This window comes from Cynocephalus volans, chromosome 3 (genome assembly GCF_027409185.1).
Source record: "Cynocephalus volans isolate mCynVol1 chromosome 3, mCynVol1.pri, whole genome shotgun sequence".
Taxonomy (NCBI): domain Eukaryota; kingdom Metazoa; phylum Chordata; class Mammalia; order Dermoptera; family Cynocephalidae; genus Cynocephalus; species Cynocephalus volans.
Genome location: NC_084462.1, coordinates 63,921,893 through 63,936,553, shown reverse-complemented (window position 1 = coordinate 63,936,553; position 14,661 = coordinate 63,921,893). Strand labels below are relative to the sequence as shown.

The 14,661-nt window shown below is 32.9% G+C and overlaps 1 protein-coding gene across 6 annotated transcripts in view; it reads left to right on the top strand.

The window, feature by feature from the left end:
* The window catches only part of SCAPER (S-phase cyclin A associated protein in the ER), a 491,674-nt gene that overhangs the window by 182,270 nt on the left and 294,743 nt on the right, over positions 1–14,661 (top strand). For all 6 annotated transcript variants that reach the window (XM_063090894.1, XM_063090891.1, XM_063090893.1 and 3 more), the window contains 3 exons: positions 2,727–2,808; positions 4,269–4,421; positions 5,011–5,118. In XM_063090894.1, the coding sequence (XP_062946964.1) occupies positions 2,727–2,808; positions 4,269–4,421; positions 5,011–5,118 (343 nt within the window). The remainder of the gene's footprint in view (positions 1–2,726; positions 2,809–4,268; positions 4,422–5,010; positions 5,119–14,661) is intronic.

Sequence of the window (14,661 nt, the reverse complement as noted above, 5' to 3'; positions counted from 1 at the left end):
TTCAGAGATTTGAAGTGCTTGTTTTTAACAATTTTTGTCCTGTTTTATACTTGTTTTTTTTGGAATAGGCTTCACTGATCTCTACCTCTCCATAGCTAGAAGCCCCTCCCAATGTTATTTTGTAAATTAAGAAAATTCTTTTCAGAATAAAATTTTTGTAATTTATAATGTCAAATAATATATTAATTTTATAATGAAGACTAGAATTCCCTGGCCCCATATCTCTCTACCTTGAATTACTGTTAACATAAGGCAGAATACTTCAGCTTTTTTAAGCTGAAGACTTTTGTCTTTCAGCTGTCTGATATTCACTTCCACATTTTAAAATAACGTATTGTTATTTCTTGAGTTTTCAGTTCTGGAAATTATCTGATTTCCTATTAAGGAAGATGAAGATTTAGTATTTCCTCTCATATCTCTACTTTACATTCAAGTTTCCCTCCCTTCATCTTTGATTTGGCTAAATCATTATTCGTTAATGTTTTTGCTCACAGTGGAGCTACTTAGTATTATTTGATTACATTTCCCTTTGTTATGTAGCTTTTTGTTGTCTCTGAATTAGTAAATGCCTGTGTTTCAATTTGTTTGATTTTTCTACGCACCAGTCACTGAATCATTCCCAAACATTCAAACAGAACTGAAAGTGTCCGAACATATTCAAACATATTCTGCACTCTGTCAATTTAATATTCTTCTTGAAGAAATCCCTCTGAATTCTTCTCTTCTTTGGATTTAGTCTGGGTTGGTTGTTCTTTAGGACTGTTGCAGAGTTATCCTAGAACTTCTTTCACCTCTCTCCTGTGCTGAAGTGTTTGGTTCTAGTTTTCCATTTCTTCCTTTTTCTGAATAAATGCTCTCATTTCTTGGAGCATATTCTTGAGTAGCTTGCAGAGAAACCCTTCATGGAGGCTAATTGTTTTTTTGAGACAGTGCAAATGATCTGAAAATATCTTATTCTGCCTCCTACTTGACCAGGCATAGAATTTTAAATCATTCCCCTGAGAATTGAAAATTATTTCCCCTTAAAATTTTGAAGGCATTGATTGTCCTTTTAGCTTCTAGGATTGCTTTTGAGCAGTTCATTTTTATAATTCCTATTTCTTTATTTGTGACCTGTTTTTAATTTTCAGAAACTTCTATTCCAGGTGTTCTAGAATTTCAGTTTCAATATGATGTATCTTTATGTTTATATTCATTGTGATGGTGGACCCATTCAGTCATGAGTTTTGAGAATGAAGTTCTGCAAAGTAATTTTGGTTTAAAAATTTTTTCATTTTCTCCATCCCTATTTTCTCCATTATCATTTATCTGGAATCCCTTTTAGCAGATGTTGGACATCCTGGATTTAATCTCCTTATTTTCTTTTCACTTCTATTTTTTGCTTTCGTGAATTATCATTCTACTTTCTAGGAGATATTCTCAGTTGTATTTTTCAACCTTTCTAATGCTTTTTAATTTTTCTCAACAAATTTTTAATTTATAAATGCTCTTTCCTCCGATTATTTCTTTCTTAAAAACAGTATTCTGTTTTTATTTCATGGGTACAGCATATTCTCTTCTTCCCCTGAGGATGTTAATTATAGTTGTTTTGAAAGTTTCTTCTACTTCTGTTTTTGTCTTTATTTTGCATCACTTTTATGCTTTTGGTCTTGGTCTCTGTCTTCATGTTAGAAATTTTCTTCAAATATTTGATGATCATTAGTTGTCTGTTCTTTTTAAGAATGAAGCACTCAAAAGCTGTTTGGGAGCTCTTACTTTGTCAACAGGACTAATGAATAATGAGACTCACTCTCCTGTGATCTGTGGGGAACTGGCCATTTGTTTGGAGGACCCCAAATGTCTTTCTGTTGGTGTTTTCTCTTAGGGTGTATTAAGAGAGGAATTTTCCATGGAGTTCCAGGGGGAGTGGTATATAAACCTGGTTACTAATGCTGTATGAGTTGAAAAGGGGAAGGATACTTACTACTTGTTTCACCATTTCAGTATGTAGATTTTCACTTTAATTCCCTATTTTCAGTATACGAGGGTACTTCATAAAGATTGTGGAGAAATAGAATTAAAAGACAATACGAATCTTTCCGTGAATTTTTGAAGTACCTTAGTATTATCTCACCTACACCTTGCCTGCTGTCCTGAATACAGGGTCTGTTTGTTAGTAGGGAGGAGATTTGGAGACTTAGTGTTTCTTTTAAGGCTTTACCAGTCTGCTTGTTTTCATCCCCAACCTTTATCCCTTCTTTTATAAGTAGTTTCTTCAGTTTCTGAGCTTTTATGGAATTCTTCTGGTAGAATTACCTTACTTATTAGTTTTATTCTGAAAGCTTAGATTTCAACTTTCTCAGGTTTGCTTTTCAGTTTCTGAAATATCGATGTCCATTACGTGTGATTATTCTCATGTTTTTGTCTTTGTGAGTTTATGGCTTTTCCATTCCTTTTTATCATTTTAGTGGCTTTTTGGAAGGGAAGAGAGATAAATGTGTTCTTTCCATATGCTGTATTTAATTGACAGTCCAGAAACCCATTTTCATGGCTAATAATCTCTGTTGCTTCCCAAACACTTAATGAGCAATATACCTGGGACTCTTAGGCACTCAGAAAAAAATAATTTTTAAAAATAATAGCCCTTTAGAATATATAAGCCTGTGTGTCCTAATTGTATTTTTTAACCTCATGAGATTTGTTGCTCCAAGCAGCTGAGTTTATAATTTTTTACTGTCTTCTTACAGAGACAGGGAAGAACGACTGGCAGCACTCACAGCTGCTCAACAAGAAGCTATGGAAGAGTTACAGAAAAAAATTCAGCTCAAGGTAGGGATATATATTTTTAATTTTTAATTTTAGAGCTTTGCAATGGAGCATGAGATTAAAATTTTATCTATAGAATAAAAAATTTAATTTGTATTCTTAATCTTTTGACAACAAGGCTTATATGATTTAACTACAACCGTTTCTGACTCAGTTATCTGGAAACTAAATTTATTTTGACAAGATAGAGCCATTGAGGATAAAAGACTAAAGGAAGTTTAAAACGTATCTTTTTTCCTTTTTTTTTTTTTCTACTAAGCAATTAATTAATGACTTGAAGAGGCATTAGTGCTAGGCTTCTGATATTCATAAATTTTAATCATTTAGAAATAAACTAAAAGGTGTTTCTGATAATTTATTTCACTTGATTTCAGTGCTTATGAATTGTACAATTGTATTTTGAAAGATTATGATAAACTCATATTTTCTAGAAAATTTTTACTATTACTGCCACAGGTAGGCAGTCTATAGCAGTATGAATGTTTCATATTGTATCAAAAGTACTTGCCTGTTGGCTCCTCACGGGGATAGTAGACCCCTTAAGGTAGAGAGTCATATATTACTATTTGTATAGTCCTAGAAACTATCATTCTTTTAAATTTAATGCAGCAAATATCTATGGAGGGGGATACAGAAATGAGTAAGACATATTTCTAATTTTCAAGAATCTCGTAATCTAGTGTGAGATTCAGATGTTAAACAGATAATTTCCATATAGTTAGTATACATGGAGTGCTAGGGTAGCACAGAGAAAGACACTTAGTCCAACATGAGGACTGTCAGAAGTAATTTTAGAGAATAACTCCTGAGCTGAAATTGAAAGTAGGATGAGTTGAATGGGTAGGTGGGTGGGATGCCATTCCAGCCATATAAAATAGTATGAGCATGAAGGCAGAGTCTGAAATAGCTTTTTCTCCCACTTCTCACTGGAGGTGTAGAACAACTAGAAATGGAGTGACAGTAGGTAGAGGTCTGGATCGTGATGGGCCTTGCCTACTATGTGAATAAGCATGGGCTTTATCTGTGGGTCAGCATTTCCCACTGTGTTCTAAGAAGAACTTTGCAAAATTGTGTTGTGGGCAAATAATTTGTAAAATGCTGCTTACTATAAGCTCTCGGTTTATTGAGTCATAATAGCACATTAACATACTAGAGACTCTGTAAATTTCTGTGTTAAAAACCTATTTAGCTTTAATTACTCTTTTTCAAATTTATTTGACCGTGGAATCTCTTTCACAGAACACCTATTAATATCCCATTGAGCACACTTTAGGAAACATTACTGTAAATGTAGGAGATATTAAAAGGAGTTTATGTAAACTGTTGTCTTCAATGTGCAAATTAACATTGAAATAAGACATTCTCTTGTTATTTTAAAAGGTGTAGTGGAAATACTATTTTTTAAAGTTCTCTGTATAATTTGAATGAGTTTTGAAGTTCTCACACTCTAACTTTATTTACAGCATGATGAAAGCATTCGAAGGCACATGGAACAGATTGAACAAAGAAAAGAAAAAGCTGCTGAGTTAAGTAGTGGACGACATGCAAATACTGATTATGCCCCCAAACTGACCCCTTATGAAAGAAAGAAGCAGTGTTCTCTCTGCAATGTCCTGGTAGGTTGTCAATATCAATATTGTGGTGATATATTATAATTTATTACTAAAGTTTATGCAATCAGGGAAACATATTCTTCCAGTCTTTTAAAACTCATACTAAGGCATCTGCTGATTGCCATGGATTTCCTTCATGATTTTGAAGAAAAAGTAAGAAGTACAAATAATTAGGAATTTAGGAATTTAATTAGGAATTTAACTGCATTTAAGAATAGCAGTGCCAAGTGCCAAAGGATGCAGTTGCTATTAAAATGGATGTTTGTTTACCTTCTTAATGATAGCCCAAGTCAATATTTTGGCTATTGGAACCAAAAAAGAAAAACAACATTTTCAGTGCTAAGACTTGAACCTTCAAACTTAGAGAAAATAACTTCTTCTTAGGCTGGCTATGATGGATGACATGCCTTTTTTGACCATGTGTTTTCTAAAGGATTCTCATAATTGTGTTCTAAGGAAAATATTTTTTAAGCCTCATATGTAAATTCTAAAGTGATCTCAATTTTCATATAGTGTGCTTGATTGAATGTGTAATATTTAAAATTAGATATAATGGTATATTGATTACATTGCTTTGATTTTATGCTCTTAGATCTCCTCAGAAGTGTATCTTTTTAGCCACATTAAAGGGAAAAAACACCAGCAAGCTGTGAGAGAGAATAGCAGCATCCAAGGGCGTGAACTTTCAGATGAAGAAGTGGTAAGATTTACTTTTATTCATTTACAGTTATTTATTGATTACCTAGTATGTGTTCTTTTATTATAAATAATTCCATGTTTATCTATTTCTCTGATTTAGAACTGTATTTAGCACTTAATAACTACTAATATGTAGTGTAAAAATGTGTCATTATTTTAGTATTAATATTAACTTAAGAAATATAGGAACAAGACTTTAATGCTGTTATTTATATGATTTCTGTGCAAGAAAAGTTTAGGGTATTTTGATATTTTAATAATGCAAGAAAGGAATTACTTGGTGATGCATCAGATTTCTTAGAAAACTGTTAACAATATAAATTTCATATAATTGGGTAATTTTTGATCAGTAAACCATTTAGTAATTTTTGGAAATGCATTATTTGTTTACTTACAATTGTTTACATTGGATTTGGATTTGTATAAACATGTTTATAAATATTTTTGTTCAACTGTTATTGAGACTTGGATGACATAATTAGATAATCTATGAATTTTTAAAATTCTGTTTATAATAGAAAATTTCTAAAGCTACTCAGGAATGGAAAATTCAGGTTCGTCAATCATCTCTTAAGATCTCCAGGAAAGATTATTGTGGGTTTTTCTAGGAAGAATGCAGTACCTGTGTGTAGGAGCATGTATATGTTTAATTTTTTTTTTGTTTTTGAGATATGGTATATATATTAGTCTGTTTCTGTTGCTTGTAACAAAATACCTGGAACTGATTAATTTGTAAGAAAATGAAATTTATTGCTTACAGTTTCAAATGTTGGGAAGCCCAAAGTCCAGGGAACACACTAGTGAGGTGACTCTACAGCAATGCAAGGTGTCACATGGTGAGAATAGTGGATCAGAGAGAGAGAAAGAGAGATAGCTCCTCATGTGCTCTCTTTTTAAAGCCCTCACAACCATGCCCACAACCACCATTAAACCATCAAATTATTATTCCATTTACTAGGGCATGGTCTTCACTATCTAATCATCTCTTCAAGGACCCACCTTGTAATTACCATAATAGGATTTCCCAGTCTTAACACTGTCACAGTGGGGTTAAGCTTCTAATACATGGACACAGATTCAATCCACAGCAGTATACATTAAGTATACTGTATTAATACATTTTCTGTTGCTTTTAACAGAATACCTAAAACCGGGTAATTTTTAAAGAAACAATTTGTTTCTCACAGTTTTAAAGGATGGATGGTCCACAGTCCAGGGGCACATCTGGTGAAGTCTTTTGGGTGGGGACTAGCTAAAGTACACATGATATCAGATGGCAAGAGCAAGAGAGAGCTAACCTTCTCATTTCCCCTCCTTTTAAAGCCACCAGAACCACGCCCATTACTCCATGAATAGATTGATTAATTCTCAAGGCCACAGTCCTCACAAACTAATCACCTCTTACAGGCCCACCTTTCAAATACCATAATTGGATTTCCTACCCTCTTAACACTGTTACAATGGGAGTCAGGTTTCCAATACAAGAATTTTGGAGGGACACGTTTAACCCTTCGTATACACAAATCTCAAGTATATAGCTGATGAATTTTTACATATGTATTTACTGATATTCCACCACTCAGATCAAGATACAGATCATTTCTTGCAGCCCAGATATTCCCCTTATGCACCCTACCAGTTGTATCGCCCAAAGGTTACTACTTTCTGACTTTTAGCACTGTCTCTTTGTCTTGCCTGTTCTTGAACTTCATATAGATGGTATCATATAGTGTGTACTTTTGTGGGTCTGACTTCTTTCACCCTTCCTTAAGTCTGTGAGAATGTTCCCTATTGTTTATATGAAACTGTAGTTAATTATTTTTCTTAGCTTTTTGTCACTGCCCTCCAGGCAAAGACCACCAGGAACACATCTGTAGTTGAATAGAATTGGGTTTATTGATTTGTTAAAAGAAGGATAACACACTCCATGGAGAGTTGTGGAGCTTCTCAATAAGAAGGTACTAGAAAGGGCTTGTTGCAGAATTTGTCTTGTGCTAAGTGATTTTGAGGAATGTACAAGGAGGTGAGGCTTTGCCCTGGATTGCATGTTGTCAGGAAACAGGGGTAATTCTGAAATTGGATTCTTAATAAATTTTGTCTAGGCAGGAGGAATGAAGCATTTTTCTTCTAGTTTTCTAGGTATGACTAATGCTTGAGAATAAATCGTACACCATTATTTGGGCTCATTTCTCTGTGATTTCTTCCTTTGAGGAATTTCGGCCCTTGAGTTCTAATCACTTTGACACCTCTAAACTCCAAATTCTGTCTCCTCATCTCACTAAGCTTGCACTATTTTCCTATGCCAAAAATTGGCATAAACCCTTAAGAGAGATCCAGAGTGAATGTAGAGCTCACTTCATGTGCTTCCCTTCTTTTAGAGATCATAGTCTTCTACTTCTGGTTGTGTCAGCTGTTCTTTAATGCCTGAAAATAGTTGCTTTGTGTATGTTGTGCAACTTTTGGAGGTGGAAGATTATTCCAGTACAAGCCAGATCACTATGGCTGAAGTTGAAAGTCTCCAGTGTTTAAATTCCTGTGTATTTATGTTTGACATAATGTTAGTTAAGGTTTTTAATAAATACTCATTGAATTGAGTTGAATTGAACTGAAAGTTCATACAGAATGGCTTGAAGGTATCATTGAAGTGGGCCTCAAATTTCTCCTCTGTAAATACCAAGTACTTTTAATAAAAGTGAAATGGATCATGAAATTAATTATCTACTTAGTTTACCTCAAATAAGTTTTTGCATTTTACTCAAATTGTATGAGTATTTTAAAGAGAGATTGGTATGTAATTTTCTTTTACTTGAATCTTTCATGATTATGCCCTTTTTCTACTTGGGTTTGTTATTTAAAATTAGAATCACCTGTATGTGTGCTCCACATTGAAGAAGTCCTCAATTAATTATAAAGTAGTAATTCCTATAATGGAAACTCTTCCATTAATAAAAATTGCTTGTAATTAAGTTCCCTTAATAAAAGAGCTAAATTTAATATTTAGTCTACAAAAAATTGCTTAAAATCTATCTGGAGTATGCTATTATATAAACTGAAATATGAATTTTGTGTTTTTTCCAATGATAAAAGGTGAGAAGGAAAGAATATTGGATTCATGTACTTTGGAAGAATAATGTGCAATGTTATTTAATATTTGTAGCTGTCATAGCAGTCTAATGTTTAGCCATTGTGGTTTGAAATTTGACTGATGTGTTCATTTTGTGTACTGTTTCAGTTTAAAGGAATTACATTTTCTTAAAGTTCTTTCTTAATTCATGTAGTTATTCTTAGTTATAGCCCCTTCGTCCTGAAAACAAGCATGCAATATAGCATATGAGTTACATATTATAGAAAGACAATTTTATATTACATGGAAGTTTTATTTTTAATCAGTGAAGGTGTCTACAGTAAACATACTTGTTCTACTTAAAGTTATTACTTGTCATCTATGATGTCTTTATATTATATATACCTTGTCTGTGACCCTTCTTCTTTGACGTACAAGATTTTATTTATATCACCTCTGACCTAATAAAATTGTACCTTTGACCTTATGCACTTGACATCTCAGATAACTTACTCTTGATCTTTGACACATTTTGTTTTAAGTCTGTTAAGCATAATAAGTAGCTGCCGAGTAAGAAAGCTTTATTGTTTTGTGTTTTTATTATAGTTTGACTGGGGAATTTTTTTTAGTGTTTCCTGAGACTTCACAAAAAGAATTGTGATATGTTTGATTTTTTTTTTCCTCTTTCATTATCTTAGAATTCAATTGATAAAAGTATGTGATTTTTAAAGGTCAAAAGGGTGCTATAGTTTTAAATACATTCTAAAATTTAAGTTTTTACATGCATTGCAAGAGAAATGATAAAGTATTAGTGTAGTACTTGATTTCTTTGTGGTCCTGTTTTCACACTATCTAAAGAAGCTGAGTAATTTTTGTGGAAATTGCATAATACATTTAATTCTATATGGAGAATGAAGTTTAAAAGTTGTGGGTTTTTTCCCCTTCAATTTTGAACCCATGTATTCCTATGTTTGTGAGACTCCTTGGCTTTAAAAACATGTAAATTATACAAGCTCTGTTTGTTCCACTGTGTATTTAAATATAGTGAAAAAAATAGTTAATTTTCATTTGATTCCTGAAAGAATGAACAGGACCTTTATAAAGGATCTTAAATTAACTGTAATTTGTTGGATGTTTACAAGCAAGTGTGATTTTACAAATACCAATTTAGTATTTCTCCCTGGAAAGATTATGCTAATTAAGTGATTAAAGGAAAAAAAGTGTTTAATTAGCAAAAACATAAAGACATCGCTGTATTTAATAGCTGACCTCTTTGGCTGAGGTGTGCCTGTCATTGAGGTGGAAGAAAAAGTGGCAAGATGTTTCCCAGTATTATGACAGTCTGGGAAATAATAGAGAATTCTTTAAAGACTCATTCACTTCCTTACCTTGCTTACCTTTGTTTGTAGAATCAGAAGTATTTATAGTTGTCTCTTTGTATCTATGGGGCATTGGTTCCAAGACCTCCCTCAGGTACCAAAGTTCATGAATGCTCAAGCCCTTGATTTAAAATGGTATAGTATTTGCATATAATCAATGCACAACTTCCTGTATGTGTTGAATCATCTCTAGATTACTTATAATACCTAATACAATGTAAATGCTGTGTAAATAGTTGTTACATTGTATTAGGGAATAATGACAAGGAACCAAAAGTCTGTACATGTTCAGTATAGGTGCAGTTTTTAAAAATTATTTGTGATCTGCAGTTGGTTGAATCCATGGATGTGAAACCATTGGATAAGGAGGGCCAACTGTAGTCTCTTTATAATCACGTTAGGAACATCTTGTTTTCCCCTTGCTTACGTCCTTAAGGTGGTATTTGTGGGTATCAGAGGAAGAGTGTGGCTTACATGACCCCATTGTGAGGAATGTTGGGATTTTACTACATAATGTTTTCTGTCTTTTCTCATTTCCAGTGTGAGTCCCTTGTTTGGCTGTTCACTTATTGTTCTCCTGGCCACCAATCCTGAAGAGTGCCTGGTGAACTCTTGATCTGTTCTTTCTATTTTGACAGTGTTCCAGTAGAGCATCAGTCATTTATTTATCTTCTGCAGACCTGGTCTCCCCTAAGTCCTTTCGGCCTACATATCTCAGAGTCTTTGCCATAACCTTCATTTTGGCCCATGGCAAGCCTGCTGGCTCCCACCACAAGGTCCATACCATAGAGGAGGTGATGGTATCCTGAGAGAGGTAAACCACAGGGCCTCTTGCTGACCACATAGCATGGCCATATTGATGTGACCACAGCCCATGTGGTGTCCAGGGCAAGTGGAGAGACAATCTCTTTTGAGAAATAACACTTTTGTTGTTACTCTGACTTAGCTAACACACCTGTCCATTCTTAGGACACATATCTTTTACTTTTACTTCTGCCCTCTATCTCCAAATATTTTTTTAGCTGGAAAGGAATAAAATTTACTTAAACCTCTCCTTCCTTCTTATTCTAACCATGTAACAAGCCTTAAGGTTGAAAAAGGAAACATTTTCCCCATACTCCGGAACTTTTTTTTTTTTCTCCTTCATACACTGGAGTAAATGCTGTAATTTGAATCCTCCAAGCCTGATTATTGACATCTAAAGGATAAGATAAATATATTTATTAGATCTCAGGATAATAGCTTGGCTTTTAAGCCTTGGTATGTAAGTCCTGCTATATATATCCACTTTTCTTATCTAAAGTTGATTAGTATAGAGTGCTTTTTTCTTGTGTTTATTTTAGAAGAAATTCTAGTCACCTCTCCAGCTGGGCTGAGTTAGGCAAAGGCCATGTGTAAAAAAGGTAGAAATGATAATTACATGAATAATTTTGAAATATTACTTTAGTTATACCTGTTTATCATGCTTCCTCAATGTTATATGACCTTTTCAATTTCACTGCTAATCATCAGAGTCACTTTCCTGTATTGGTTATTTTTTCTTTTACCAAACATTCAATTTTAGAGACATTGGTCTATAATCAATGATTCAGGGTCAGAAAGCTAAGGAACTATAAATTTCTTATGTTTTTTACATAGACTGTCAATGGGTTGGTAAATTACAACTACATAAACTTTTCTTCCATGAATAACAGTTGCTTAATTGTAAAGTGCAGTTTTAAATAAGTAATGAATACAGTTTAGGAACTTAAACTACTTAATTTTTGATAAAACTTTTTTTGTGTGACTTCTAGACAGTTCTCATAATGCTATTAAACTAACACAAATGTGAAAAGCCATTTCAGGCATATTTCTCTGCATGAGTCTTTGGAGCATATATACTGTAAAATGTGCTATTTTTTAGATTGCATTACTATGGTTGCCCATTTTTACTGTTTACTTATAAAAATTAAGACTTTTTAAAAAAAATTTTGGCACCTGTTTTTTTGGGATTAGAATGGAGTGTTTCTGGTTTTGGCAGTTATTTGTAGCTTACCTTTAAGAAGTTAACTACATTTCCTTTGAGAAGTTAACTACATATGTAAATACTATTGATTTATAAAAGGCATAAACCCTTAAACTCCTTAAATTCTTATTCCAGATCCTGGGCTGGCTGGTTAGCTCAATTGGTTAGAGTGCAACCTTGCAACGCCAAGGTTTGGATCCCCAGGCAGCTGCCAAAACAACAAAAACAAACAACAAAAAAAACAAATAAAATTATTCCAGATCCTGGTAACTTGAAATGATTAGGACTGTGGCTACAGTATCAGTATAGACTGATACTTTCTCTTTTGGCTCTTTTGTGTCAATTGTGAGGACTTGCAGAATTGTGGCCATGGGGAGGGTTAAAAACTGAAGCAACTATGATGATTATTTCACAGCTGCTCTTTCAGTTGGAAGATCAATGATCAGAAATAAGGTTATGATAAGGCAAATTAATCCAATTTAAGCTGTTTCTACTTGAATATGCTCTCAAAGTTTTGTAAAATGTGCTTTATGTAGAAATTTTATGTGTGCATAATGTTGAAATCCATAATATGACAATTTCATGGAGGGAGGAATAAAGGAAATGAAAGATTTATTGATAGGAATTTATAAGTGGGAACACTTTTGCCTTGACAATGAAGATAGATGACAAATTTGGCATTTTACCTGCCTAACTTAGATGATTTTCTTAATTTTTCTTAATAAATAATTGATTATATAATGATTTTAAGACTTTATTCTTCATCTGAAATTCAGTGGCTAGTATTTTAGTTCTAAACTAGACATTTATGGATAAGCATGTAATGTCCATTTCTGATTAGACTTACTGGATCTTAGTAATAATTAGTCTGTCATGTTGGCTTCTCTTGCCATTGGCAGAGAAGGCATATCTGTTGTATCAGGAAAATACGTAAGACAGAATTTTCACAAACCCCAAATTTAGTGTTCTTGCTCTAAAAAATTTTTTTAGTTTACAAAATATTTCAGCATCGGAAATTAATGTAGTAAACCCCATATTCTTGCCACCTAGGAAAGATAACTTTTTACAAAATATACATTTGTAAGGATAGAATGGTGCAAAGCATGGGTGTAGAGCCAGGTGCAGGGAATAGAGCTAAATCTTTATGTTCCATGGTTATGAAGTCAATAGATAATCCTAACACTGAAAAATAAAGTAGCAATACAAATACATATTAAAAGACATAGAGAAAAAGACAAAATAATCAGCTAAAATTGTTGCCTCTGCACTGGGGAAAGAAATGGAGAGAGCAAGAGAAAAAGCTTTTTTTGAACCTTTGACTATTTAAATTATGTGCATAGGTAACTTTGATAAAAGCAAAAACATTTTTAAAAATTAAAGAAAGTAATAGAACAGTGGAGATTATGCCTATGTTGCTTAGGAGCCGTCTTCATCCTGTCCATTGTTTTTTGATCTAGATTAAAATTAGATAAATGGATGAATCTGCATCATAAAAGGTCATCATGGCAAGTTGGATTTTAAAATTTTTTAAAAATTGATGCCAAATACCAGTTTCTGTTTAAGGCCATTTTGATGAGATTTGTTCAGGCTTGCTGAACAAAATAATAGATAAATTCAAGCTTGCTTTTTGGAATTCTAGAATTGACCCAAAATAGAAGACTTAAGGCATGGATAGTTGATTCTTAACAGATTTTCATCCGTGTTAATCAAGCTGTAAAATTTGGAGTGCAGGGTTACCTTAGATTTACACAGGTAGCTAGTTCAGTAACTTGGCATTCTAAACTGAATGAAATTATGACTTTGTCTTACCTTGATTTTTTCTAATTTGCAGTTTTCATTTAATTCATAGGTTTTTATAAATATCTTTTATCAATATTAGGAGGTCCTCTTCTATCCCTAGATTTGTAAGATCTTAAAAATTATAGGCATATTTATTGATTTTTTTTCCATCTTATTATTGCTTTTTTCCTTTAATTTCTTTAATTAAAGCAAAAAGGTTTTATTGGGTAAAATGTAATTTCAAAAGGTTGCTTTTTTCCTTTAATTTGTTTATGTCAATATATTACATGAGTGGCTTTTATATATTCAACTTATTTGGTCATGCTTTTTAAAATACATAGTTAAGTTTGTTTTGCAATTATCTAGATTTTCCCAATTTTTTTCCTCAAGATTATATTAGCATCATATGTAAACTGTCTATTTTTCCTGTTTTTTTAATTCTTGAGAAAATGTTGCATGCATAAAATAGAAATTATCTCTTCCTTGAAGGTTTTGCTTAAAGTGTCTATAAAATTGTATGTTCTTGGTATGTGTTTTGGGGGGAAAATTTTTTCTGTCTTTTATTTGTGGTAAAATACACTTAAAATTTACCATATTAATCATTTTTTCCAGCTTTATTGAGGTATAATTGACAAATAAAAATTGTATATGTTCAAGGTGTATTCATGATGATTTGATATAGCTATGCATTGTGTAGTGATTACCACAATTAATTGTTTCTATATATATATGATGAATTGTCTGAAAAATAAATTAGAGAACAACCTCATTTACAATAGCATCAAAAGGAATAAAATACTTAGGAATAAGTTTAGTCAAGGAGGTGAAAGATCTTTATACTGAAAAGTATAAGACATTGATGAAAAAAATTGTAGAAGACACAAAAAGATATGGAGATATTCTGTATTCATGGACTGGAAAAATTAATATTGTTGAAGAGTCCATACTACCCAGAGTAATGTATAGATTCAATGTAATCCCTGTCAAAATTCCAATGACATTTTCCCCAGAAATAGAAAAAGCAATCCTAAAATTTGTATGGAATCACAGAAGACCTGGAATAGCAAAAACAATCTTGTGAAAGAAGAGAAAAGCTGGAGACAAACTTCTGATTTCAACTCAGATACAAACCTGTAATAGAAAGCTATAGTTACCATCTTAACCATTTTTAAGTGTACAGTTCAGTGGCATTAAGTACATTTACATTGTTGGGCTACCATCACCACCCATCCCTCCACAGAACCTTCATCTTACAAAACTGAAACCCTGTACCCAGTATACTATGGCTCCCCTTTCCCTCTTCCCTACAGCCCCTGA